The sequence below is a fragment of the Dipteris shenzhenensis genome, chromosome 15, assembly GCF_047967505.1.
Source record: "Dipteris shenzhenensis isolate YYH24624 ecotype China chromosome 15, Dip_SZ_1.0, whole genome shotgun sequence".
Lineage (NCBI taxonomy): Eukaryota > Viridiplantae > Streptophyta > Polypodiopsida > Gleicheniales > Dipteridaceae > Dipteris > Dipteris shenzhenensis.
The window spans coordinates 25,423,673-25,447,006 of NC_141610.1; the positions used below are offsets into that span (position 1 = coordinate 25,423,673).

Genomic DNA, 23,334 nt, shown 5'->3' on the forward strand with positions numbered 1-23,334 from the left:
TTAGTTTAGAACATGGAGATTTTTCTAGTCCTCATGTGGGGAAGGAAAAGAAGCCACATTAGAAAGTTCCTTTGTAATCTTGATATGCTTTGTTTCTCTTAAGAGATTTTGTAACTTGAGAGTATGAATGCTCACGGGCATTAACTGATAGCTTATTGAGGGTAAGCAATGTGTGTGTGTGTGTGGGAGGGAGAGAGAGAGAGAGAGAGAGAGAGAGAGAGAGGGACAGGGGGTGGAGAAATTTCAAAAGTGAATAAAATAATGAGAAGATTTTCCATAAAAAAGAAAACACTTGGAAAATCCTACCAAGTCTTTTTCAAGCCTGTTGTGCTGAAGCACTACCGAGTGAGTACTCATATCAAATCCTAAAGAGGAAGAGCGACAGGTGTTAACATTAAAGATGTAAACATGCAACTCCTCGACTAATGTCACCATGAGAGAACGTGTAGTGGTTAAGCTATGCTAAGGAGTCGTGTGAGAGTGGGAAGGAGCATGTCATTGACACGAAGTGGGTCGAGCACATCTGTATTGATATTGGAGTGGAGGGCAAGGCACTCTCCAGTGGGTCTGTGCAGGCCTTATGGGGTGAGGAACTCGAGGGTGCATTCATGAGTGCATACATATTACACAACAATGGGTAGTGGCTTCCATGTTCCAAAAGTTGCTCTGTTTTTTTTTGCGAGGCACTTGAGGGTCGCACACGTGGCGAGGTGGAGGTGAGCCACCTGGCAGCTGCCGAACAGGAAGTCAGCGCGCTTTGAAAGAGAGTATGCCACGTGGGACGAAGCCACGTCAAGGCGCTTTATTGCTAATTGGTGATTAAGCTAATCTGGTGGCGATGATAACGGGGATCTCGATCATCTTTATCATCTTCATCTTCTTCATCTTCATCTTCATCTTCATCTTCATCATCTCCTGTGTTTCGCCTCTTCTTCTTGTTGTTCTTCTTCTTCTCCCAAGTTAACTGATCGCATTTATCTCTTTCTCTTCCACTAGCTCTCTCTCAGCCCGCATTTTCAGCTCGCACGAATCGCATTCTCCCTCTTTTTCTCTTTCTCGCGACCTTCCTCTTCGTTTTATGCTTCTGTGCTTACGCTCGCCTGTTTAGCTCTCCGCAATCCCGCACACCTGTGTCTCACTAAGCACCTCTGCCCCAAGCCTAGCTGCAGCGTAGCCTTTCTGGCTCTGCCTGTGTGCTTTTCCTTCCCCACATTCTGAAGCCCCCGCCTTCTCCCAGCCCACTCCTAGCAATCGCTGCTTCATGCTCTCGTGAAGCGTAGCGGCTTTTGGGGAAGGAAAGCGAGCAGAGAGAGAGAGGGAGAGAGAGAGAGAGAGAGAGAAGAGAAGAGAAGAGAAGAGAAGAGAAGAGAATGATGCCCTGCCTTTCGCCTCTGAGGCCCGCCGTCACCTGGCCAATTCTGCGTCGGAGCCGAGTGCTGCTTCTGCTGACTCTACTTGGCGCGATTTCCAGCCTGGTTACGCCGGCCACCGCCAATTCCCGCCATTACGCCGGTGCTGGACGAGGAGCATCCTTATCAGGTATGCCGCTCATCAAAAGCTTTCAAACTTTCCAGACGATCGAATGCTTGTCTTCCGCAGCAGGTAACGTTGGCAAAATGCCAGCGACGGGTGAGCAAGGAAGCAAGGATGAACAGAAGATGATGGCACGCCGGCCACGGCCGGAAGGCGACGGAAAGGTGGGTGGGTGGGTGGCGGGCAAGCGGTGAGAGATTTCCAGCTTGATAAAAAGCGGTAACGACGAGATGCGAGAAGCAGAGGCCGAAATCACGGCGCCCATTCGGCATTCGGGAAGGGGAAGAACAGTCGATTCTTTGATCGTGGGGGGTTGGCAAGCACGTAGGTTTTACATCTGATGGAATTAAGACGGAATTGTTGCATCTGCTTGTGGTTGGATCAAAGACGATGAAATCATGCACCGCCCATTTCCCGACGGGAAAGAACAGTGTATGCAACGGATTCTTTTCCCTTCTGCGTTGGCACGCACGTAAGTTTTAAATCTTAACGATCTCATAAGAGCACACGTGCGCCTGGTTATATCTTGGGTACTCCACATACCCAATGTAAGAGAGGTTAGGTAACAGGCTTGGTTGGCCTCATCGCCTAAAGCCAGGTTCCACATGGTGGAAAGAGACTCGTCTCGGTAGTCTTCACACCCGCCCAACCTTGGGTTGCCATGCCCCCCCCGCCCCCGACCCAAGTGCCTAGCTCGGGTTCTCTTCACTTTGAAACTTTACTCCGCAATCATTTGGCTCTGGCCACTGGGACTTGAGCCTAGCCATCTTTAAGGCCTCTAAGTCTTTAGAGAAGATGGGTCTCACTTAGGTCTAAGCTTTGCTGCCATCGGTTGTCACAATTTATGGCCCATTTGCAAACTAGTCATAGACTGCCATGGGTTGTCACAATTTATGGCCCATTTGCAAACTAGTCATAGATTACGTCCACTACGATTATCTTAAAAAAAATAACTTACGATTGCCATGGCTTAGTGGAAGCCCTTCTAACCCTTAGGAGTTTACTTTGAGTGGGATGGCTTTCTTATGTGTCTACATCCACGTCGATTAGGCATGCAAGGTATGTCGTCTATTTAATTGTATTTTCCAAGAGAGGTGATATATCTCTTTCAAGGCACATGTAGTAGAGGTGATATGCCCCTTTCAACCTTTCAAAAGAAATGGTAAATTTGGTCCCCTAGAATTAAAAAAAAGTGGATATTAGGTGTTTGATAAGATATCTTATTAATTGTTAGATGGTGTTGTAAATGACCTCTATTGTAAAATCCAAAAGTCAACCTTTAGCTATGTTGATGGATTATAAACGTACTTATATAGGTGAGCAAGAGGGTTTCGTAAGATATGAGCATTGGGAAATATGCACGTTTTGGGCTCATCGTTGGAAGGATTGACATTAAAAGCTTCCGTAAGTGGTAAAGAAAGAGCTTATGGTTGCTCTTGTGGGAGATAGGTGGTCTATACTCAGAATGGGAAGGTGTTGAGAGTTGTGATAGAGATCATTCATTTACAAGGATACTCATGGCAAGCATAAAACCAATGAATTTTTATATTTCATAGCCTAGGGATACATTGAAAAGATTTATTAGCACTGACTCTCCTAGAGACAGTACTTTAGGATTGAGTTGAGTGGGAGTTTTGTGATTATTCTTAGGTTTTTAGGAATTTTTATTAGGAATTTCTAAAATTCTTAACCTCTACTTTTAGATGACTGTTGGCTTTTCAGCTTTTAGCTTGTCTGTGCTTTTTACCCACCTCCAACATGGCTATAAATCAGGGGCTCCACTCTCCCTCCATGCTTGAGCTCTCCCTAGAATGAATATTCCTTGGCTTCTTCAGGTCACTTCAAGCTTTCAGGTCGCTCATCTATGTCTTGCGTTTTTGTTCATGAGCAAGGCACTAAAGCCAATTCATCTGTTAACTGTTGAAGCCGTTGCCTGTAAAAAAAAGTGCTATCCAGAAAGTTGTTTGCCTGTAAAAAAAAATATGTTTCCTTGTTGAAAGGGCTTTATGCCAGCCACATGGGCTTTATGCCTTTCGATGAAGAGATGATCGTCTTCTAGATCTGTTTGTAAAATTAAAGCAAAAAAAACCCGAGAAAGTTGATATCAAAACTTTGCAAGTATCATTTGTAAAACCTTCAAGGAAAAAAAATAACGTCGATTTACCTGTCAATTTTAAACTATAGTTATTAAAAAAAAAAAGTCTATGGCTTTGCAATCAGTGTGTGAGCATGCAAATAACTCTAGAACCTTGGCCAAGCCTAATGGATCTTCCGAGTTCTCAAAACGTTTCTTTTTTATTATTTCTTACTAAACAATCGACAGTGTCTAAAGACCCGTAAAACCCACAAGTTGGAACCAAGTGATTTTGTGCATACATGCACCCTTGTTAATTGGGGATCATGTCTTTAAACAAGAACTTTTTTTTGAGGGGTGCGCGGCACGAATCCTTGGTAGACAGGTTTAAGGGGCCGAGATTTTGCAAGCATAATAAGGGAGGCACAACCTTAAGGGGACCGCTAACTCGATAAGCCAAGGGAATCTTCAACTTGGCGAAGTTTTAAGCAAAGTATGGGGGTTTACAGGTGGTCTTGGAGCTAAAGATATTTGTGAGAAAGGGCAAAATTCTGGCAAGGTTAACAGGTCAGTTTTGACCCAGAAATCTGCAAATCAGAGACGTCATCATTTAAATTTTAACTGAATCCTAGACTCTGTGGTCAGTACAATAAATTCCTGCTTTTTTTTTTTGGGTGGGAGTATACAGAATCTGGCTGCTTTTGCAGGCTTTGAAGTCATTCAGTTCATGGAACAGTACATAGTTGCATTCAATGGAGAGAGATTGTCTCTTATTGCGTTGCTGCTTTTCAAGTAATTCATTCACGAAAGACTCTAGAACCCCCTTGAAACAGTTTACACCATAGTATCTGGCTGCTTTTGCAGCCTTTGAAATCATTCGTTTCATGGAAAAATTCGCATTTCTTCCCTGAATTACTTGAAAGTCAGAGACAATCTCTGTAAAGTCTTTCAATGAATGCGTACGATGGACACGTGGAACAGCTTACAGAGAATGGTTCTCAGTAAAATGGTGATCAGTAATTTTTACAGTTGGAGAAATACCGGTCTCCCTGGCTGATTTTGGAGCCTTTGAAGGCATTCGTTTCATGCAGAAATACATAGTTGCATTCAATATATCGAAAGAGCTGACATATTGTCTCTGATTGCATTGCTTGCTGCTTTCAAGATTCTAGAATGGCATGCAAGAAACTCGAAAGTGGAAACAGCTTACAGAGAATGGTTCTCTGTAAAGCAGTGCTCAGTGATTGCTACACAGTTGAAATAGTGGTCTCCCTGGATGGTTTTGAAGCACATGGACGATAGATGAAATAGTTGTGGACTTGGTGTGTCAGCTGAAAGGGGCAGTCGGTACGTTCGTTAGGACGGAAATCAGATAGGCCACCCATACGAGTTGGCGTTCCGTCATTCTCTCTCAGCTCATCGGCAACAAACAAAGTCTTTCTGTCACATTCTGTTCCCGCTTTTCCCGATCACGATCCATGAACTTGTCTGACTCTTTTCTATGCTTTTTTGGTTGTTGGTGCTCCAGTTGCAGATTACCCACCCTGGCATACGACAGGAACCTGGCGCAGGTCTCTGAAACAGCTGCCTTCCGCACCCGCTGCTGGCCCAGCCATATCCACTTCATTCCTTATCCTTGCCCAAGATCGTACAGCCAGGCCTGATCCATTACGCAATTTCCATAAGTATCGTGGAGGTTGGGATATTCGTAACGAGGACTATTGGGCGGTAAGCTTCTGGATAGCAGTGGCAATTGTAAAATGTGTGCAGCTTGATTGCATGGAGGACTTGAAACGATCGAATGATACGACTACTTGTGCTTGATGTTTTCTCTCGTGTTTACAGTCGGTAGGATTCACCGCAGCGCCCGGTTTCATAATAGCAGCTGTCTGGCTAGCGCTAGGAATACTCTTGCTGCTGTTGGCGTGTTTCTGTTGCTGCTGTTGCCGAGATACATTGAGAGGGGATCATAAAGGCGGAACGTGCTTTCCTCTCGTATGTCTGCTCCTGTTCACCTCTGCCGCTGTGTGCGTACTCCTGACCCATACCTCGTCAAACAGTTCGCGTGTTTCCTGCTTTGATATCTTTCTACGCTCGGCGCAACCATGACTTCAGAGGCGTGGCATGTTTGGTTGTGCAGGGTTGGATGTGTACTTTTGTACATCGGAGAGGCTAAACTCCGAAATGAGATCTCGGATACGCTCAATTACGTGGTGGATCAATCTAACACCGTCTCCACAAAGCTACAGAACTTTACGGTTGTCTTAAAGAATACAGAGAGTATAGATGTTGTGAACTTTGCTCTTTCAGCCAATGACAAACAACAAGTACAGCAGCTAAGCGTGAAGTTGGGAAGTGCAGCGAATACCCTTCAGACGCAAACAAAGAACAATGCACATAAAATACGGACCGTCCTTGATCACGTGTAAGTGGTCTTCGTACGGATTCCTGGTTCTTTGTGTTTTACTTCCAATGAGGCACAGGTGCATTTGTAAATGATTAAGGGTCCGCCTAAACTCGAGTAACATAAATTTCATTCATGTGATGGACTGTAGGCGATTTGCTATCATTGTGGTTGCTGGAGTCATGCTGCTTTGGGTACTTTTGGGTCTTCGTAAGCTTCCTCTTCTTCTTTTCGTCTTTTTTAATCGCAGAGCGTTTTGCCTAGAAGCTTATTTTTTCCACTGAAAGTAGATAGATCTTTGTGCTGCACTTTGAGTCGAGCCACACGTTTGGCATCTTTTCAAACGTTTCTTTAAAAAATCACGCATGCACATTTTAAAAAACCATGCATTTTGCACATTCATATACTGCACATTTTCTGTAGAGGAGGAGGCAGGGGCGGATTGGAGGTAGGGGATAGAATTGGCAGGAGGGAGAGAGAGGAAGGGGTGAGAACTGAGGAAAGGGGGTAGAGGGAGAGGAGAGAGAGAGGTCCCTCCACATTTCCCACCTAAAAGGCCTATGAAGGGCCTCTAAATAGCCCTTCCCCCCCCCTTCATTACAGCCATCCATTCCCATAGAATTTTGCCCTCAAAATTTTACATCCTGGCTGTCCAAAAAGGTGCAGCAAACAGCAGCTACTAATCAGCCCCGTAGGGGATAGGGATAGTCCTAGACAATGCTTTCTGGCTGCCATGAATTCTCATCCTCAGGTAGTCCCTGCCCTTTGATGAGATACTCTATGTAGACCGTGTTTGGGAGAACATGGTCTCTGAAACCCACGATGCGCTCAGGGACATAGAGGATGCAACCCTTCTCATCAGGAAGAACTTGGACATGCTGTCCCACATGCGGATTCAGCAAGGACACATGGAAAACATTATGCATCTTGGAGATACTAGGTAGCTCCAACTCATATGCAACCTCTCCAACTTTGTGGATGATCTTGTAGGGACCGTAATACCTGTGAGCAAGCTTCTTGTTAGTGTTACCTTTCAGCAAGGCATAACGGTTCTTATGGCATAAATGCACATAATCTACTTCTTCAAAAGACAAATGCCTCCTACATTCATCCGCATACTTCTTTTGCTTGGCTTGAGCATCCTGTATTCTTCTTAGCTAATTACAGAAGGGCATCCATTCTTTCCAAGTCACTTCTTGCTTGCTGATTTTTCACAGCCATGTCTGCAATTAAAGGCGGCATCCCAACATTGCATCCATACATTGCTTCAAAAGGGCTCATGCCAATAGAAAGGCGCTTGGTACTGTTGTAACTAAATTCAGCTGAGCCAACCACTTATCCTAGGACTTCAGTGTATCATGACAAAAATGCCTCGAGTATTCCTCCACCCGTTTGTTCACCCTTTCTGACTATCCATCCGTCGCAGGGTGGTAAGCAGTGCTAGGTGTGAGGAGAGTATCCATTGCTGTGAATTACTTTGCCAAAAGGGACCCATAAATTTTGCATCTCTGTCACTAACAATTTCCTGGGGGAAGGCATGATGCTTAAAAACATGCTCAATAAATTGCCAAGCAAGCTATGATGCTGAATACTAGGTCTTAGTGGGTATGAAATGAGCCCGTTATGTCATTCTATCCACCACCACATAAATGCTATCCCATCCTCTCTTTGTAGAAGGCAACTTTGTGATGAAATCCATAGCTATGTGAGTGAGTCGATTTGCCTTCTGGAATAGGTAATGGTTGTAAGAGACCTGCGAGTAGCTGGCTGTCCACCTTACTCTACCTGCGGGTAGCTGGCTGTCCACCTTATTTTGTTGGCAAGGCAAGCATTTAGTGACATATTTAACCACGTTCCGCCACATGCCATCCCAAATTAAGTTCTGTTTGATCTTTTCATGTCTTAATGATACCCGCATGTTTTTCCATAGGAGATGAGTGCATTTCATCCAAAACCAGCAGTCTCTTTGACAATGAACACTTTTAGCCAAACGCAGTCCGTTCATCAGGTGGGTGGTGTTACTATGCAGTAGATTGCTGGAAATAGGCAACAGGTGACCACGGACGATATGCTTTCAGATGCCTTACACTCTTATTGGGCCTTGCCTAAGGATGTGCGTGATGACATGCCTTTTTCTCAGTATGTGAGTCTTAAGCATGAGGACGCTTGATATTCTGGTGGGTACAGCAATAACTATGCAGCCAAGGACATGAAGGATAAGCTCTCAGTCTGTAAGTTTAATGGAGACACTCGGCACTCCCAGTGAGTTGGAGGAGTGGCTCATTAAGCAAGAAGACTAGTTTCGCTTTACCCCAAGACTGATGAGGAGTGCATCAGCTTTGCAGGTATGCATATGCAGGACTATGCGCACACGTGATGGTGGTTTATGAGGGATTCACCTCAAAGGCCAACTACATGGGAGCATTTTAAAGAATTGATGGTCACTGCCTTCGTATCCCCACTTATCTTGGATCAAGACTTGGTAGAGTTCTATGCATTGTCGCAAACTGGTACGATCTAAGAGTATTTGCAGTGTTTTTGGAGGCTTTCCTTCATTGTACAGGAAGTATCTGTCAAAGGTTGCTGCTGCAGATTTCTTATCATTCCAATCACCCAACTTGGGCTTCTTCTCAGCCTCATACGCAGTACCATGCAATGCTGCCCATTACATTCTTATACTTGCTGACATACTTTGGCTCAAATACTTCTCTAAGGTGGACTGCACTCTCAATAGTTTGAGGGCTATGTGCCTTCACATCTGCAGCCAGGGAAGGACTCAATCCATGGATGAAACAAAGCAGCTTCCCTTTTTCAAATGTCTTGTACAAACAAGGAAAGCCTCCAAAGCCGCTGCAAATACTCTTGGACCATACCGGTCTACGACAATGCATAACTCCGCCAGGTACTGATCCAAGATGAGTGGGGATACGAAGATAGTGACAATCAATTCTTTAAACCCCCCATGTGATTGGTCTTTGAGGTGAATCGCTCATATACCGCCACCATGTGTGAGCATAATCCTGCATATGCATACCTGCAAAGATGATGCACTCCTCATCAGTCTTGGAGTAGAAGCGGAAGTAGTCTTCCAGCTTCGTGAGCCACTCCTCCAACTCGTTGGGAGTGCAAGTGTCCCCTTTAAACTTATGGACTGAGAGCTTATCGTTCACATCCTTGGTTGCATAGTTCTTGTTGTTTCCACCACAATATCAAGCATCCTCACAATTAAGACTCACATACTGAGAAAAAGGCATCCCGTCATGAACATCCTTAGGCAAGGCCCCTGTAAAGGCGTAAGGCATCTGAAAGCATATTATCCATGGTCACTTGCTACCCATTTCCAAGAATCTATTGCATAGTAACACCTCTTGCCTGATGCACGGGCTGTGTTTGGCTAAAAGTGTTCGCTGTCGGAGCCATAGAAGCATGCACCCATGGCTGAGCCTGCCGCCCGAAGGCATCCCTCTGAAAAGATGGTGCAATAAAAGCTTGAGAAGAGGACCTTGTCTTGCAACCCAAAACCAGATCCACTCGTGCAGTATTGAACGCATTACCTTTTGTCCCTCATTTGTACTGCACTCAAAGGCTTTAACTTTGATATGCTGGCCACTACTATGTTTTACACGGCGGGAGGTTAGTTGCCTGATCTCAAGTTGGAGATTTATTCACAGGCATTTATTTGTTTGCTATTATGAAACCTCTTGACATGGTGGCAGTACTTGAGCCATGTAAATTCTATCTGCATTATTAGAACCTACTTTTCTGTTTGGGCCAAAGTACTATCTGGTTTCCGAGGTTGAAGCTGAAAATGCCCTCCCTGAAACATAGCTGTGGGCCCAGATAGTTGGGGGCCTTACTGCGTTGGGATGAGGGTTGACCTGGTTATACTAATTGGCATTCTAAGGTGCAAATGCATGAAGCCATCTTACAAGTGAAAGAGCATGCACAATCCATTGTGATGAAAAATGGATGCATGTATTGTGATGAGGAACATACATGTGGCATCCCTTTTTATTGTAACTTGAACAAGAAGTATCCTGGGGGACTTTGTTCAAGGAAGGTCTATGCACTGGGCCAATTTTCAATGTCTCGTCTTGGCTCTATATTTGCTGGTCTTCGGTGTTGTGATTGCTTGAAGATTGTGTAGTTCGATATGGATATGTAATACTTTTTATCAAAGAATTGCCTTGTGCCCGTGTTGAACCTGCATTCTGAGATACAACTACTATCAAGTGCTGGGATTCTCAGAGTGGACCTTGTCCAAGGAAGGTCTGTGCAGCAGCCCATGCCTAAGAGCACAGCTTGGAGGCGTGGCCACATGTAAGCTCAAATGGCTGGCATTGTCGCTGTTGGATAGTGGCCTTTCCCTCTGTCCCAGCAGTGCAATTTTTAGATGATATGGCCGATGCTACCTTGCATCCAATTAGAAGGGCAGAGGCAGAAGCTATCGTACAAGGCTTAGGCAGAAGCTATCATACAAGGCTTAATTAGGCCCGTATTCATGGCTGGAACCTATTTTCCATTTTGGCCCCTATATTCTTGCCAATCGATTGCCAATTGAGCATAACCCTAAAGTTAGGAGCTACAAGCCACATGAATGTGTTGGAAAAGTCGCCTCCCCATTTGTAATTCCCCATATGAGGGGAGTGTGGGGGAGGTGGACTTAGGGTTAGGTAGGCTGCCACGTGGGCAGCATATTGGCTGCCATGTGGGCAGCATACCTACAGAGAAAAGCATGAAGAGGGGGCCGCCACATGGGCAACACCTAGGCTGCCATGCGGGCAGCAAGCTCACAGCAAAATATGGAAGCATGGGGCTACTACATGGGCAGCGCATGGGTAGCACATGTGGGCAGCACAATGAAGGTCATGTGTGGCACATCTGGAGCTCCGTGGTGGACTGCAACAGGCCGGAATAAACAAGTGGCAGTACGGATCATGTGGGAGCAGGTCTGCACAGATTTAGGAGGCTAGAGTAGTGTGATGACGTCAAGAGTAGTACGGATTGCAGGCAGGAGCAGTATGGACCTGTACGGACCAGAAGGATGGCTGTACGGACCCGCAACAGTAGATCGAAGGGGCGAAGAAGACCAGGAGCATGGCAGATCTGTACTGCAGTTTATAGGACCCTGGATTGAGCATTGATAGGGTGTTTAGGGCCTGGATAGAGGCGGAATTTATAAGGCATGGAGGTGCATGTATGGAGCAGGTCTCGGGCCTGCAAGAAGACCCCAATTGGGGGTGGTAAAAAGGCCTGGACCACTGGCTGCAGGCCATGTGGCCAGGAGGGTGCAAAGGGGCCTGGTTAGGCTGGTCCAAACCAGCCAACCAGTGGTTTTCACAGTTCAGGGGGCTGGGCTGCCCCAGTCTGCTGTACAGACCAGCATGGGTCAGCCAATAGGGAGCTGTTGGGTTGGCCCGTTTTGGAGGCCTTCAAGACCCATAAAAGGAGCCCCTCAAGGGAGCATAACTCACCCACCAGGAATCCAGTTGAGGAGCTGATTGGTGCTGCCAGAGAGCTTGGTTCAGTGACCAGTTCAGGGACAAGGAAGGTGGCCATCAGGAGCGGACAAAGAGCCCACAAGGATCATGATCCTTGACGGCTTCCGGGGAAGCAATGAGATTGGGAGTGAGAAGAAGCTTGGGCCTCACTATTGGCTGCACATCAGGGCAGCAAGGAGGTCAAGTCTTCTAGGCATTCTCTTCTGTTAGAAACGAACCTATAAGGACGGTATCTCGCACAACGGAACACTTGTGAGCGTCCAGACAGGTGTACGTAGATTGTTATTTGCTTAAAGACCTTGCCAAATGGCATGAGTCGAAACAAACCTTGAGAGCATGGTGCGTGGACACCAGACTGGTCACTCTTTATGAGGGGGACAGCTAGAGGATGCTGGTACCTGGATTGCTAGAGTTCGAAGGAAAGAATCTCAATTCACAGCACTCCAAGTCAAATCGTAGCACTGTGGATCAATCGTAGTAGTCTCGAACAGATTCGCTGGACTCTCCCCCTCCCCAAGGTCTTTATTGCAATAGAAAACACTTTACAACTGGCTCACAGTGGGAGCCTAGAGGGCCATATTTTATAGACTAGGCCAGCCATCTTGAAAGCATATGCTTTCTAAAAGCTGGGCCTACTTTTCTTGCCAAAAATATAGACTTTTCTCTAAAAAGGAATAGCTTTCTTCTCAAAAGGGCGATCTCCTTGCTTTTAGCCCTATGTGGGCCCTCTTTTAAGCTGCTCGCTCCCTTGCTACGTGCTTTCTTCCCAAGATTGGGCACTCCATATCTTCTTTTCTCTTGTGGCACTTGCTTTTTGAGCTTTTTCCCTTGAAACAAGGGCTTTATGCACTCTCCAAGATCCTACACACTTTAACCCATTAAAGGTTAGCTAATGCATACATTTAGTTCTCTAGACAAATCCTAGTCCCCTGGGGTGTCCTTGACATGCGCATAAACAACTTTTCTCTTGTTGACCAAAGCCAATATTGTTTGACTGAAGTCAGAATTATTTTCTCTTTTATTTCTTGGGGTATCATAATACCTTCACGTGACATCCACTCTTCAGTTGTTCTCAACTTAAAGCTTCCTCGTATGGCTGCAAAACTTGTAAGTACCGTGAGGAAAACTCCTCATTCACCTACTTGGCATTACGGCCGAATAGTTCTTGAACGTGACAAGGTACTTGCTGGTAGCCTTGCCTCTGGGTCTTGCTTAAGTGCTTTCCTTTCCACAAGATGTTCTCTTTGCCAAGCACTTTACTATGCCTACTACATGTAAATTTTTTGTTCTTAACTTGGACGACTCCCGAAACTTCTCCATTAAAAGAGTATGTTATTGACGGATAAATTGTAAAGCGGTGTCACTCTTGGTCAAAATAATCCATGAGAGACCATAAGATTTACTGTAAGTCCCAATAAAGGAAACTCTAGAAAGATAAAATCTCGACGAGGAAAAATATACTTGGCCAATGATGACCGTAAAGATATTGTCATATAAAGAGCTGATATTGAGCATATCATGCTCCATAATAAGATAGCAATGACCTTGGTCTCATTTCTTGCATGATACATATTCTGCAAGGTATCCCAAGCTTACTGGGAAGTCGTGGAGTAACGGATATGAGCTATTGATGAATCTCTTAACAGACAAGGCAATGAGAGACAAAGCCTGGGCATATCTGGCATCCCATCTCCTTTGATTCTCCGTAGGGGCAACAGATGCAATTGCCCTCACTTGTGCCTGATGTCTATCATGGAGATTACCTTCTTGTTGAGGTGTACTAGGAGCAATGGTTGTATCTCCTGGACAAGCATCTTCACGTGAAACAAAATCCAGTAGACTCTTTGCAACATTAGATTCTTTACCATAAAGCTCCTACATGCAATAATTCCTGCCATCCAATTTATCCTCTCGGGCCAAAGCACCAAAAATGTCTACGTCTCTTGGATTTCCATTTTGATTCTAAGCCTTCTGGAAAGATGAATGCACTAACAGAAGCAGAATGTTGCACAAGCCAAAACTTGGCTAGGCAAATGCATCCTGAACATATCAGTTTTAAGTGAAAAATGGAATGTTTGAACAATAACAATGAGGATCAAATCTGCCCCAAACAAGACAATGCTTGGCTCAACGAAAACACAACCCATCTGAATTCTGTGTACCAAGAATAAATCTCTGATGTAGGGCAGAAAATGCACCTAAAAAAAATAGTCCAAAATAAGACTGAAAATTACCATATACAAGGAAAAAATGGTCTCCTCAGTCAAACCTTGACTGGTCATCCAGTAAAATGACTGTTTTTCAACTCTGTTTTCGTCAAAACAGTAATTTCCAATACTGTAATATTCAAGGATGCACCTGAGAGTACCGAAACTGAATTGCCTGGGCAAAATACTGACTGGAACCAGCCCAAATCAGGTACGTAACAGCTCCAAACGCACAAAACCAGTCTCCCACAGAGTTTACTAGAAAGTACAGACCAAAACAAGTCTGATAATGACCTCGAAACAGGTGCAAGCCCTCCAAAACAGAGGCGGCCTGATTCTGAAGATCTCGAAACAGATGCACCAGCTCGGGAATAGAAGAAATCACTCTAAAACTAGTAGAAACCAAACAAAGACCAGTCTAAAACTGGTCGGTGAGGTGCAAATCTTCTCCAGGAGCTGGAAAACCACCAAAAATCAGTTGACCTGTCATAGAATAGCTCTAGAAGGCCTCCAAACTAGGCGACCAGCTACACAAATCCCAAATCTGTTATGGGACAGGACCAGCAGCCTTTAAGGCCTGACTGGCATTTTTGCTGATAGAGGTGTCACCCAGCCTTATAGTGCTCCAAAAAATCAATCGCCTATCTCCAAAACACCCATGGAAGGTGGCGGTTGATGAAAAACGAGCTGCGAAGGATTTTGCGATGAAATCGTAGTTCTTCGCCAAAGATGCCCAGAAGGAACGGGAGGGGAAAGAGAAGCTGCACAAATGAGATGCGAGAGGAATGTCAACATGATGAAACGCTAAAAACTCACTCCAACCACTAACTCAATCACTAATTGTGCTTAGGGGAAAAACCTTAGTGCCCCTACTACGGCAACTGCCTTAAATATTTCAATATTTCCAACAATTAGGTGGAAGTTACATTAGATGGATGTCAAATCAGCATTTCTTAACACTAGTTTGGTAGAAGGACATGTCCTATCAATTTAGCAACTTTCTAGAATTATTCAAACGCATCCATAAGGTATTTTGGGGTTTTGATTATTTGGCATAATAGCTTATATGCTGAAAAAAACTTGAAATTATTATGGATTGAAACTTGCACCTATTACTTTGAGTTCTATGTAAAGTTTTAAAGTCAACCTAACACCGCTGTTTTCTCAGGTTTTAGATAAAATGACATACTTGTTACTTTAAATGAGTTTTCTTAGAGTTTGTAAGTCTTAGAGTCTAAGGATAGCTGTAATACATATGTTTGTATTTACTTGGAGCTAGATAATCATATTCATTATGGTTTATGGCCTTTAATGTAATTTTAGTGAATGTTGATGGTGAGGCAAAAATTAATCTTTTATAAATTATTTGACATGTCTAACAAGTTCCAAAATTAACCATACTTTGTATATGTCTTCAATAGGATACTATGCAGTAGCTTGAGTTTTTAGAGGACCTAATGTCATGTAGAACACCAAATTCAAATCGTATATTGATTGCTCCTTATGCTGTAATTCATGCTAAATTCAAGATACAAGGGTTAAAGGATATCATAAGAACCTTCATACATTTAATTTATACTTATAGAGTGCCTCTAATCATGAATGAGTGATACCAATTTAAAAAAGTTATATGCAGAATACTTATATATGTGACGATTCAAAACTATAAAAGTGAGATTTAATGTGAAACTTGTTTTGGTAGTTGATATTAGGAGCACTTAATCTCTTTTAGTTTTAGACTTTATTGTGATGTGGTGGCTTTCCCTGATGATACAATATTATTATTGTTAAGATATAACTCTTAGTGGCTATTTTGTGTAGCATATAAAGATGCTTATTTATGAAATGCGACTTATAATGCAACCTGCTAGGCTAACCACTCTTATTAATTGATAAATTAATATTGCCAAAATGATTTTTTGTCACTCTTAGGTGTTTGACATACTTAGAAACACTTTGTAAAAAATGCTAGCTCCTTGAAATCAATTTTATTTTCAGGCATGCTAGATCTAAGAACTGTCTAGGTGAAAGACTGTGTTAACATGCATTTTTCAGCATATTGTAATCACATGTAATAGTGTTTTGTGCTCTTTACATTTTTAGATAATAGTCCTATGAGTCTATCTTAAGCTCAAGAGAGAAAATCACCAAAAAACACATCTGCAACAAGTTGTGATTTTTTTGTCAAAACCTCAAAAGGACACTTTGATGTCATGTTATGCTACAAAATTAGTATTAATGGTGTAGTAAAAGAGGAAGTTTACATGTAAAACTTCAGGGATTTGAGGAGAAAGGGAAAGAGTATCGTGTGTGTAAACACTAGAAGGTACTTTATGTTTTTATACAAGCATTGAGAGCTTGGTATTTATGGACTGGAAGAACACTTTATATAGTTCTCATCGAAAGTGATGCTAATTCAATCTTTGTGTTTTGTTAAAACATTAAAAAGGTTTGATGTATGCTTGTAAAAGAAATAAGGCTTGAACTCTGAAGGAACATGGTGGAAAGAGGGAGAGAGAGAGGGTAGGCTAGGGAGAGAGGAAGTGATACTCAAAAGGAGACACAATGAAATGGAAATGAAATGACTAGAGCAATGAACAAAAATGAGAGTACTCACATGCAGACCAAAGAGCTTGTAGCTTGATACTTGATTTATTTGACACTAGACAAGTACAACTCTTATATAAGAGCACACACACATGAATACCTATGCATATGGGATAACTTCCATATGACACATGGCATCCATAGGACACACTAGACTAGAACTCACACTAGAACACACTAGAACACATATTTTTGACTCACTTTGGCTTCATATTTCAACACCCTCCCATGAAGGCAAGGTGAGAGATTACTGAAATGGAAGCAAGAACAGAACATGACAATGATGGTCATCAAAACTGTGCATGCCGGTATAGAACTAGACATGGCTCCCACACAATCTCGAAGTCAAGTGAGCATGGCTTAGAGGCTAGTGAGCATAACATAAAAAGCTCATCTAGCATGGTTCAGAGGATCATCATGCATGGATGGATAATCAACTCAGAGGTCTAGGAGACCAATGCACCAACATTTTGGAACTCATATGCCAGGCTGATAACTAGACCCTATCAATGCTAATACATGGCTCCCACATTATATCCCCCTCTTGACTCTAGGGACTAACTAGAAACATGAACTCACAGACCATAAAAGAAATACATCCATTAGGGGAGAATTGGGGTCTCAAAAGGGCCTCATAAGGAATGGATTAGGGAATGCTTAGTGGGCTAATGCAAGGGGCTTGGAGGGTCCCAAAGAGGCCTAACCAGCCCAACCTAGGTGGGTTAAGCCCACATTTGAGCCCACCTCTCCTCCCATCAATGAGGGGAGGGGTTCGTTTTTTAAAATTTGAATTTCAAATTTCGAATCTCCCTCCCTCCCTCCCTCTCTCTCTCTCTCTCTCCCTCCTTCCCTCCCTCCCTCTCCCTCCCTCTCCTCCCTCCCTTTCTCCCTCCCTCCCTCCTTCCTCCTCCCTCTCCCTCTCCCTCTCCCTCCCTCCCCCTCCCTCCTCCTCTCCTCTCTTTTGTCTTCCTCCTCCTCCTCCCTTCTCCCTCTCCCCTTCTCCTCCTGGCTCTCCCCTCCTTCTCCAGCCGCCCAGGCTCCCTCTCCTCTGCTCCTCCCTATTGTAGAATCTCTCCCCTCCTCCTCCCTCTTGTAGCATCTTTCCCCTCCTCCTCCCTTTTGTAGCAGCTTCTTCCCTCCCTTCTACACCTGTCGTCCTACTCTCCTCCTCCTCTTCCTCTTGCCCTCATCTACTTCTCCTCGTCCCTCTTCCTTGCTACTCTCTCCCTCTCACTGCTCCATCTTTTCTAGCTCTCCCCTACATTTTAGCCTGCATCAGTGATACCTCTCTTTGAGTACTCATGGCACCATTCGAGGACAAATCCAACAAGTGCCATGTGAACCTATAACTGGAGGTAGAATATGCAAGCACACACCGTTTGGGATATAGTAGAACTCCTCAAAGTGTGCTTCACAGTCTTCGATTGCAACGGAAGAAGCATCTTGACCTTTGGGTGGATGAAAACTTGTATTCATTAGACCTTGCCACCCAAAAGAGTCCTCCTTTTCATACAGTGCATGATGTTCGGTTTGTTGGCAATGGACATGCTGGATTGCTCGGTTATTGCAATCAATTGAACCATTCTCAGACATTGGCTATGCAAGCAAGCGAGGTGCAGAGAGCCCAAGTAGAAGAACTTGCACATTTGGGAAATATTACTATTGTGGCAATGCATAATAGTATGCATGATCTCCAATTGCAAAACATAGAACTCAGTGACAAAGCACATGCGCTGGACTTGGAGTGACAGGAATTGGAAGAATCAATCCAGAATCTCGCTGAAAGCAAACAAGATTTGAAAAGGTCTATCTTTGGCCAAGTTCAACATGCTGTGGAGAAGAAACGAGAGAAGTTGATAGAACAAGTACAAAAGTTGAAGGGAACACCTTTGGGACTGAAGGAGAGGAAAAGACGATTGCAATCTATGGATGCATTGTGAACCAATAGTGGTACTCGAAAGAGGAGAATATGGGCTGCAAGGTTAGTTCCCCAAATTTTCAATGAAATTTCATACTCCAAAATATTTGTGGTGTTGCATTGTTTCCACTAAGACTCATTTGTACTCTATTTTAGGAATTTCATGGAGGATGTGATGGGAACAATGGAAATGGATGATAGTGATCTTTCATATGTTCTAAGAATAAAGCCAAGTGATGTCATGGAAGAGTTGAAGGACCATAGACAAAAAGGGCTATGTAACAAGTTCCTAGAGAGGTAATGAAGGACTTCAAGGGCCTCGTGCAAGCAAAGGAGGTGCTTGAAGCTTGTGATGCTGCTGGTGTAAGTCGTGAAGCTTACAACTCTGTTTTTAAAATTTTCAGGTCTGCTATGGAGGAAAAGTATAAGATATCTTACAATGCCATTACCAACTTTGTGATTTGAGCAAGGGCAGAGAACCCATGAGCCCGAAGTAGCTACTACACAAGAGTGTACACATCCTGATGCAAAGAGGTATGTCAGTGAAGAACCAGGCGAGGATGCCCTCGAATGATGTGTCAATGAAGGCCTAGGAGCAACTACCAAGGGTGATCATGTCATGACTCTCAATGTGCTGATTGGAGAGTCACCGAATGTGCAGAAGAGGCAATGAATAGCAGAGATGGCGCACCAATTGAAGCAGTCACCAAAGTGTACCGAGATAAGAAAAATGATATTTGACTGTTCGGGACAATCAAACACCGTAATATCGCAATGTCGGAGATGACGAGGTGTGAAAAGAGTATTCCCCACTATCAGAAGCCTCAAGTCAATGCACCGGAGTGTCGGTACAGTCGAAATGACTTGTGGGTAAGCTCGGGAAGCTCAAATCATGCGTAGAGGTCACCGGAGTCCAAATCTGAGCAAAAAATATCAAAAAGTAGCCTAAAACTGCTCGGAATCGCCTTTTGACAAGTGAGCAGAAGAAGCAAATGGCGGGCTCAAGCAGAGGTCAACGATGAAGAGGATGGAAAGCTCCATGTTGAGCTGGCTGCCTCATGCTTGGGCTGTCAAATCATTGAGCTCCAGATCAAATCCGCGCATAGAAACAAATTTTGTCACTTCTTGCAAGGGCTATAACTTTTCACAGAAAACTCGGATTGCATGTAAAAACGAAATTTGTAGTACTCAAGGTCCTCTACAACTTTGCTGAAGATACAAAGCCGTGATTTTGCTTCTAGATCTGGATAGAAGCGTTCTTGTGCCCTTTGTTGTTGCTACGTATGTGGATGATCTCATTCCAAAACTATTTTTACAACTAGAAGTCGAGTGAGTCTTATACAAAATGTCTTGAACCAAGTGATGATCTATAGGAATGGCCACTAGTTGAGGTGGATTGCCCAACCAAAATAGATAATATTGAAAAGGCTTAATTATTTTCTCAAAGTTCTCGCTTTAAAAGGTCTGTAGTGTGAACCCGCTCTCTTTTTTAATGTGTAGTCCGAGAAATACTAGATGCGCCTTGCTTGTGTATTGTTCAAAGTAATGTATTAGGTATCCTTCTATCTCCTCCATATCTATTGCAAACCCAAGGCCGTAACATCGTCCGCAAGTCACAGAAAGATGTAGCTGAAGAAAGGAGAAGAGAGGTGGCAGATCATGGCATGGAGAAAAGAGCTCAAGGATTGAGAGAAGAGGGCAGCCTTTCAAGGAGGAGGTAGAGTAGCTTCATTGGCCTCCCTCACCTCAACCTCTTGGAAGGGAAAGGGAAGAAGAGAGCAGGGCTAGGAACATGGCTTTGATACCACATGAAGGAACATGGTGGAAAGAGGGGGAGAGAGAGAGAGAGGGTAGGCTAGGGAGAGAGGAAGTGATACTCAAAAGGAGACAATGAAATGACTAGAGCAATGAACAAAAATGAGAGTACTCACATGTAGACCAAAGAGCTTGTAGTTTCATACTTGATTTATTTGACACTAGACAAGTACACCTCTTATATAAGAGCACACACACACATGAACACCTATGCATATGGGATGACTCCCAATATGACACGTGGCATCCATAGGACACACTAGACTAGAGCTCACACTAGAACACACTAGAACACACATTTTTGACTCACTTTGGCTTCATATTCCAACAAACTCTCTCTCTCTCTCTCTCTCTCTCTCATTTTCACATGCAGCTGACACTCAAAACCATGGAAATGTTTCACACATGAAATATAATATGAAATAGACCAAAAAGCGACTTCTATTAAAGACCTGAAGGGACGAACCTCGACACACGACTTTGGACAGTCAGCCTCAATCTTTCCAGGTTTCTACAAGACTGCATAGACTGAGTTCTAAGCTTGCAAGACAAAGAGACGATGACTCAGACCAGACGAAGAGCTCGGGTGACGACTCTCATGAGCACCTGCAGCAGCAAATCCTGTCAGAAAAGCCCTTCCAGCACCGTCACACATACCGAACTGTTGAACTCGATTGAGGCGCCATGCACGTGTGAAGTAGCCAGTACAGTGTAGAGGGCGCGTACAGAGCCTCTTCCATATGCCTCCAAGAGCCAATCATTTCACCCCCCATGATTCTTGAGGATCACGTATCCAACAATGCTATCCTGTATGTGGATGATGCATGCGCTTCAGTATCATTCACCTTTCGAGCTCCCTACATCTAGAAGCATCTCGTGTTAGACCTTCCCATGCATTTTCTATTCACGACTAATCCACGTATGTCAGGCTAGATTCATCAATCACTAGTTGCATCCCACAGCTCCTGGACAGACCGAATCGCCTCAAGGGGTGATTGTACAACTGAATCCTACAAGGCTATGACATGCACGGTTGAGCCTTGTGCAAATGAGTTTAGAAACCCTGTGCCTTCATACATATGTGTTGGATCTAATTTTCACACCAAGCTACATGTCTAGTTTGACTTCAGCTAGGCACAACCCTGCGGAATAGCTCGCTTAAGAAATATGTGCCCTGTCTCTCAGGGTAGTGAGGGAGTAAACAAAAGAGTAGGTGCATGAGTTTCTTGAGCTAGTTTATTTCTCTAAAAGTACCTTTCCACTGAGACTGTTCTTTGCATTGACTGTATCTGTATGCTTTCGATCGAATGGATTGATGATTTGTTGGAGATGAGCACAAGACAGCCATCCAAAATAATGTTTTGTTTCATTAGCTTACTATTCATTAGATAGGTCATAGATCTGAGGTCTGGGTACCCGAGACAACCTATTCATTAGTAATGTTTCGTTTCACGTGGAATATTCCTTGTCACAATCGAACTGGTTATCCTAATGAGCTATTTTGACCTTTAATACGGGTGTAAGTACACATACGGCTTCTCACAGGTCGCTAAACTTTCTTATTTATCCCATTTAGCAGGTTGATACTTATTGTTTCGTCCTGTGTTACGCTGATCTTAATTTTTGGTTTTTTAATGCATGGGCAGTTTTGGTTCTACTCGGTGTCACGCCGCTTGTTTATTTGTGAGTGCCCTCCTTCCTGCTGAAAGCACTGAATGTTTTATATGAGTCAGTACTTTGAAAATATAGATTTCGGATAGGGAAGAAAAACGATCGGTTGCTCATTTCAATATAGGCTGCACATTGTGCTTTATTTTCTTTGAATTTTTTAGGCTGACGGGTATTAGAATTACAGATTGGTGTTTATTGGATGGTTTCTTGTGGCTGCTACATGGATCCTGTGCGGTGTGTACATCCTGCTGAACAAGTAAATATTGTTTGATTGGTTTTATATTGCTAGTGTTTTGAGGTTTATTTACTTATCTCTAGAGATTCCTTACGATACTCGATTTCTCCAAACTAATGCAGTGCTGTGGGGGATACGTGTATTGCTATGGAAGACTGGGTGAATAATCCCTCCGCAAAAACAAATTTGGAGGAGATATTACCATGTGTTGATGTATCCACTGCAAATCAGTCGCGTCAACAGACTATAAAATTGACCAATGAAACAGCAAATGGTATCAATGGTGTGATTTCAGTACTGAATAGCAGGTCGACAACAAAAGCTCCGCAATTATGTAATCCTGTTGAACCAAGCCTTTCTCCAACAGGCTGTAAAAACTTTACTGATGCTCCCGAGGTTAGGCGGTTGCTCCACTGCAAAGCTCAGTTCTTTCAATGCACATGCTTAGTACGAGTAATTTGAAGTCATCATTTTTCAAAAAACAAACAGAAGGTTTAATTATTAGCTCCTGTGTTCTCTGCAGGCTTGGAAACCCCTAGTCTGCGGCACCAGTGCAAATGCAACATGCCAGTTTACTGAAGGCGTTTTTAATCAACTCAATGCATCTGTGAAGACTATAAATGACTTATACGTGCAGACACCATTCCTTGTTGGTTTGGCAGACTGCCAGTTTGTGCGCCAATCTTTCACAACAATCAAAGAGAATAACTGCCCAGGTTTAATAAAATATACGAAATGGGAGTACATAGGTCTGGCTCTCGTTTCTGGTGGTCTGATGCTCTCTATTCTCTTCTGGATAGCTTACAGCAGAAGGCGACCCCATAGACGTTCAGTGCAGAATGAGCCCAAGCCCATGTAAACAAACACGATACTGAGATGTGACATGAGTGTAACAAAATATGGTAGCAACATATGCAAGGTAAGCGGTTGTACTTTAACATTGTTGTACTTCAAAGACAGCTGTTTGATAGTGATTGGCAGAAATCAGTTCTGATGATTTTGCAAGATCATTGCTTTTCCATTGTCATATTGATAGTTCAAAGACAGCTGTTTGATAGTGATCGTCAGAAATCTTGTCTCAGTTCTGATGATTTAGCTGTTCCATTGTCAATATTGTCTCCATGGACCTTTCAATAAGAGATATTGTCTCCATGGACCTTTTAATAAGAGATATTGTCTCCTTCACAACTTTTTGATGGTATGTATCTAGCTGTTCTAATTACTTTAGAACTTTTGTTAGCCCATAGTGGCATTCTCTTGAAGCATGGTTATTTTGATTCTGCTCGTTGATACACTGGTCACCCTAAGTGAAACCTGTATGGCCAGGTCTCGTCTTATTCGCTATTGCTGATCATGTAATTTTGCATTG

General features: G+C 43.5%; 1 protein-coding gene across 2 annotated transcripts; it reads left to right on the forward strand.

Moving 5' to 3' along the window:
* Positions 1–877: 877 nt before the first annotated feature.
* LOC147893594 (uncharacterized) lies at positions 878–23,057 on the forward strand. Of its 2 annotated transcripts, none has more exons than XM_087385861.1 (9): positions 878–1,539; positions 5,136–5,335; positions 5,453–5,634; positions 5,748–6,032; positions 6,163–6,221; positions 21,706–21,742; positions 21,915–21,986; positions 22,088–22,361; positions 22,489–23,057. In XM_087385861.1, the coding sequence occupies exons 1-9, from the start codon at positions 1,371–1,373 to the stop codon at positions 22,822–22,824; spliced, it is 1,614 nt and encodes a 537-aa protein (XP_087241987.1). In that variant the 5' UTR covers positions 878–1,370; the 3' UTR covers positions 22,825–23,057. The 2 variants fall into 2 exon arrangements, with proteins under 2 accessions (XP_087241987.1, XP_087241988.1); XM_087385862.1 differs by having other exon boundaries at positions 5,142–5,335; positions 22,489–23,052.
* The last annotated feature ends 277 nt before the right edge of the window (positions 23,058–23,334 follow it).

Bases quoted from the DNA above. Each gene is read 5' to 3' on its own strand.
- LOC147893594 (XM_087385861.1), top strand. From the start codon at position 1,371: ATGATGCCCTGCCTTTCGCCTCTGAGGCCCGCCGTCACCTGGCCAATT. The intron at 6,033-6,162 runs GTAAGTGGTCTT...GATGGACTGTAG, and splicing joins CGGACCGTCCTTGATCACGT to GCGATTTGCTATCATTGTGG. The intron at 22,362-22,488 runs GTTAGGCGGTTG...TGTTCTCTGCAG, and splicing joins ACTTTACTGATGCTCCCGAG to GCTTGGAAACCCCTAGTCTG.